The sequence below is a fragment of the Cebus imitator genome, unplaced genomic scaffold (genome assembly GCF_001604975.1).
Source record: "Cebus imitator isolate Cc_AM_T3 unplaced genomic scaffold, Cebus_imitator-1.0 Scaffold444, whole genome shotgun sequence".
In the NCBI taxonomy this organism is placed as follows: domain Eukaryota; kingdom Metazoa; phylum Chordata; class Mammalia; order Primates; family Cebidae; genus Cebus; species Cebus imitator.
Genome location: NW_016107759.1, coordinates 1605698 through 1610148, shown reverse-complemented (window position 1 = coordinate 1610148; position 4451 = coordinate 1605698). Strand labels below are relative to the sequence as shown.

Below are 4451 nucleotides of genomic sequence, written 5' to 3'. Positions count from 1 at the left end.
CAACCTCTGCCTCCGGAGTTCAAGCAGTTCTCCTGCCTCAGCTTCCTGAGTAGCTGGGACTACAGGCACCTGCCACCACACCCCACTAATTTTTGTATTTTTAGGAGAGACAGGGTTTCACTGTGTTAGCCAGGATGTTCTTGATCTCCTGACCTTGTGATCCTCCTGCCTCAGCCTCCCAAAGTGCTGGGATTAAGGTGTGATCCACCGCAGACGTCTTAAACATTTTACTGAAATACAACACACAGAAAGAGTGGGCGTGTTGTGCCTAAGTGTACAGTGCAGGGGCTTTTCACAGGTGGGATGTACCCAGGGCAAAACTAGCACCCTTCCTCTCACCGACCTCCTCACCCAGGGTAACCACTCACATGACACAACATAAGAAGTATTCCCAGGGTTTTTACATGATGCCTCTGCAGACAGGGCCCCCCAGAGCTCCCTGGGGGGTGGGATTCACCTTCTCCCATGCCTGGAACTTTCCTGAGATCCCATTCTTTACCAACATGGCACTTACTCAGCTGAGATTACATGTATATTTGTTTGTCGGCCAAGCTGCTGTCTGTTTTGCCCTCTAGACTGTAGGCACCAGGGCTCTCCTGAGGACAGGACCTCCTGTTTCCCCCTAGCACTAGAATCTGGCAGGGGGCTGGGCACACACTGAGCCTTCGGTAAACACTGACTGAATGAGTGGAGTATACAGGGTTATCTGTGAATAATGTTCAGTAACAAACGTGTACATTTCTTGTTTTTTTCTTTTCCTCAGGGGACTGTCAAACAACTCCTCCTTTTCTCTGAGACTGAGGGGAACCCATGCTTCTTGGACATCTGTGGGAATTTCCTGGTTGTAGGGACAGACTTGGCTCACTTTAAAAGCTTTGATCTTTCCCGAAGGTAAATTTTTTTTCCAAAAGAAGTGGGAACATTTTTTTAATCGGTCAGGAAACAGTGTGGTGGGTAGAAAGTGAGTTAGAAACCAGAAAACTCCTTAGGTGCCCATTTCAACACCAACTTGCCACTCATGCTCTGGAATGCCTCATGTCGGCGCCTCCGTCCTTGGTCTTTACTTGGCAGTGGAGCAACGCAGGGTGCGGAAGGCTTGAATAGGTGAAGCACAGGGGATTTTGGGGGTGGTGAAACTTTTCTGTATCATGGGTACATGACATTGTACATTTGTTGGAACTCATAGAGCTTTATGGTGCAAAATGTGAACCTTAATGTGTGCAAATTTTTAAAAATTATTCAGGCTGAGCAGAGTAGCTCACACCTGCATTGTTAGCATTTTGGGAGGCCAAGGTGAGAGGACAGTTTGAACCCAGGAGTTTTAGACCAGCCTGGACAACATAGCAAAACCTGTCTCTACAAAACGTTTTAAAAATTAGCTGGGCATGGTGACATGTACCTGTAGTCTCAGCTACTTGAGAGGCTGAGGTGGGAGGATTGCTTGAGCCTCAGAGATCAAGGCTGCAGTGATTATGCCACTGCACTCCAGCCTGGGCTACAGAGTGGGACACCGTCTCAAAAAAAATCACTTCGAATGTTAGTTCCATCCCCAGGTTGGAACACAGAAGGTAGCACAACCATCTCATGGTGTTACAAATGTATGAAACAGCTTCACTAAAGGGTGTGGGGGAAAAGTGCTGACCTACGTCACTCAGGAGTAAATGGAGGCTCTGGTGAGCACTCAGGCCAAAGGAACTGCACAGGAGCTTGGCTCTCTAGTTGAGAATCCTGCTCCCTACAGGGGTTGGGATGAGCAATGCTGATCCTGTGATGCATGTGCACAGAATTGCACAGCTGAGCGAATGGAGGGTGGATGGTGGGAGCCTGAGATCTCGTGGGGGGGAGTGGAAGTTGCAGTTTAGCAAGGGGAGGGGCCAGAATGAGCCCCGGAGAGTAGATGAGAGGTGGAGATGACAGCATGGACAAATGCCTGGCCTCAGTGAGAGGGATGACTCTGTGTACAGAACAATAGGTCTGTTTTGATGCACCCGCTGGCACACACATATTTCCTTGTCCGGTCAGCTGAGAGGGCCTAGAAGCAACACCTGTGTCGCAGCAGGCACACCTGGGGCCCAGACCGCGGTTTCTAACACCATCCTCCAATAAAGGAGCCATGGGTCCTTGGAGAGATGCTGTCTCTAGTACTGGGCCAGGACATGTACAAATGAGCTGGCAGCATCTTGTGCTTCCAGGAAGTGCTAAAAACAAAACAAAAAACCTCATAACGATGGCAGGGTGGGGGTCACAGAGACACAGAACCCATTGAAAGAGGTCCTAATAGCCAAAGCTGGAATAATTGGAGCAAAAAAATAAATAAAGCAGGCCAGGTGCAGTGGCTCATGCCTGTAGTCCCAGCATTAAAAAAAAATTTTTTTCTGGGGGGCCCGTTTCATCCTGCAAGTCCCAGCACATTGGGAGGCCGAGACAGGTGGATTGCTTGAGCCCAGGATTTCAAGACCAGCCTGGACAGCATGATGAAACCGGATTTCTAAAAAAAAAAAAAAAAAAATACAGACGTTAGCCAGGCATGGTGGCTTGCATATCTATAGTACCAGTTACTCAGGTAGCCAAGGCAGGAGGATCACTGAGCCCAGGAGGAGCCAAGATCACTGCTCTGCACTCCAGCCTGGGTGACCAAGCGAGACTCTGTCTGATACAGATGAGTAAACAAACAAACAAACAAAGCAGCATTGAGTTGTACCGCAAAGTAAAAAATAAATATGCGTAAGTCCAAAGGACATGAATGAGTAAGTCATTAAATAGGGGAAAAGAGACATCTCCCATAGAAAAGAACTCCACACGATTTCTGTGGCACCTCCACCCTCGTGAGTGGGGCAAGCCAGGACTTCCCACTCCCCAAGGGCAGCTGGTGCTTCCTGAGGTCCACGCAGAGAGCACAATATAGGAACAGGCTGGCTCCATAGTGTAGAGGACCCGGTACAGGAAGGGGAGGACTCCACGCTGGAGAGACTGACAGGCTCCCTCGCCGGGTGACCAGGCCAGCATCAGCAGTGATAATTCAGGTTGATAGTGTCTGCCCCTGACATGATCTGATGCAAAGGGCACTTCACCTCTGTGTTGTCCTCTCAGACACCTGGAGCCGCAGTCTAGTGGTGGCCTGCAGTGACCGTGATCACTCCTCCTCAGAAACAAGGGAATCTGAGAAACTCTTATAGCTGAGAGATGCCCATGCAGCCTTGGCCGCTAAGTGCCACATGGACTCTGGGATGGGTCCTGGGATAGGAAAGAGACACTAGGGAAGAACTGAGGATGTGTGAACACAATTTTTAAAATGATAAGGAGCTACCACTACACATTTAGTATTATGTCAGCCGCAAAGTAGAAACAGCTAAATGTCACTGGCAGGGGACGAGTTAAATAGCTCAGTGTATCCCTAAGATGGGAAACTGCCGCTGGAACAGAGGGCAAGGAAGCAGTCCCCACTGTGCCATGAAAAATCACCAAAACAGAGTGGAAGGGAAAACTCCAGGTACAGAATGGCACAGAACAGTGTTTCTGTGGCTTTTTTGGTTTTTGTTTTCTTTTTTTTTTGAGATGGAGTTTCGCTCTTGTTACCCAGGCTGGAGTGCAATGGCACAGTCTCGGCTCACTGCAACCTTCGCCTTCTGGGTTCAGGCAATTCTCCTGCCTCAGCCTCCCGAGTAACTGGGACTACAGGCATGCGCCACCATGCCCAGCTAATATTTTTGTATTTTTAGTAGAGACAGGGTTTCACCATATTGACCAGTATGGTCTTGATCTCTTGACTTCGTGATCCACCCGCCTCAGCTTCCCAAAGTGCTGGGATTATAGGTGTGAGCCACCACACCCAGTCAGTTTTTGTTTTTGAGATGGAGTCTTGTTCTGTCGCCCAGGCTGGAGTGCGGTGGTATGATCTCAGTTCACTGCAAACTCGGCCTCCCGGGTTCAAACCTCAAGTAATCTGCCCATCTCAGCCTCCCAAAGTGCTGGGATTATAGGCGTGAGCTACCACACCTGGCCTTGAACAGAATTTTTAATAAGCTCCTTGAACAAGAGGGAGGGGATGAAGCACTCATGTTCATATTTGCTCATAAGAATACCCAGATTGGGAGTTCGAGACCAGCTCGGTCAACGTGGTGAAACCTCATCTCTACTAAAAATGCAGACATTAGCTGGGCGTGGTGTAGTCCTAGCTACTTGTGAGGCTGAGGCAAGAGTATCACCTGAACCCAGGAGGTAGAGGTTGCAGTGAACCAGCATCGCACTACTGCACTCCAGCCTGGGTGACAGAGCCAGACTCCATCTCAAAAAAAAAAAAGAGGCCGGGCGCGGTGGCTCAAGCCTGTAATCCCAGCACTGTGGGAGGCCGAGGCGGGTGGATCACGAGGTTAAGAGATCGAGACCAACCTGGTCAACATGGTGAAACCCCGTCTCTACTAAAAATACAAAAAATTAGCTGGGCATGGTGG

The 4451-nt window shown here is 49.3% G+C and overlaps 1 protein-coding gene and 1 long non-coding RNA gene across 4 annotated transcripts in view; one reads left to right on the top strand and one right to left on the bottom strand.

Annotated features, from left to right (window-relative positions):
- Positions 1–4451, top strand: part of IFT140 (intraflagellar transport 140) — a 102479-nt gene that overhangs the window by 36706 nt on the left and 61322 nt on the right. For all 3 annotated transcript variants that reach the window (XM_017510985.2, XM_037732330.1, XM_037732331.1), the window contains exon 13: positions 764–891. In XM_017510985.2, the coding sequence (XP_017366474.1) occupies positions 764–891 (128 nt within the window). The remainder of the gene's footprint in view (positions 1–763; positions 892–4451) is intronic.
- LOC119468520 overlaps positions 3202–4451 on the bottom strand; it is a 3884-nt gene continuing 2634 nt past the window's right edge. Inside the window, exon 3 of the long non-coding RNA XR_005197217.1 lies at positions 3202–3234. This is a non-coding gene — a long non-coding RNA (uncharacterized LOC119468520). The remainder of the gene's footprint in view (positions 3235–4451) is intronic.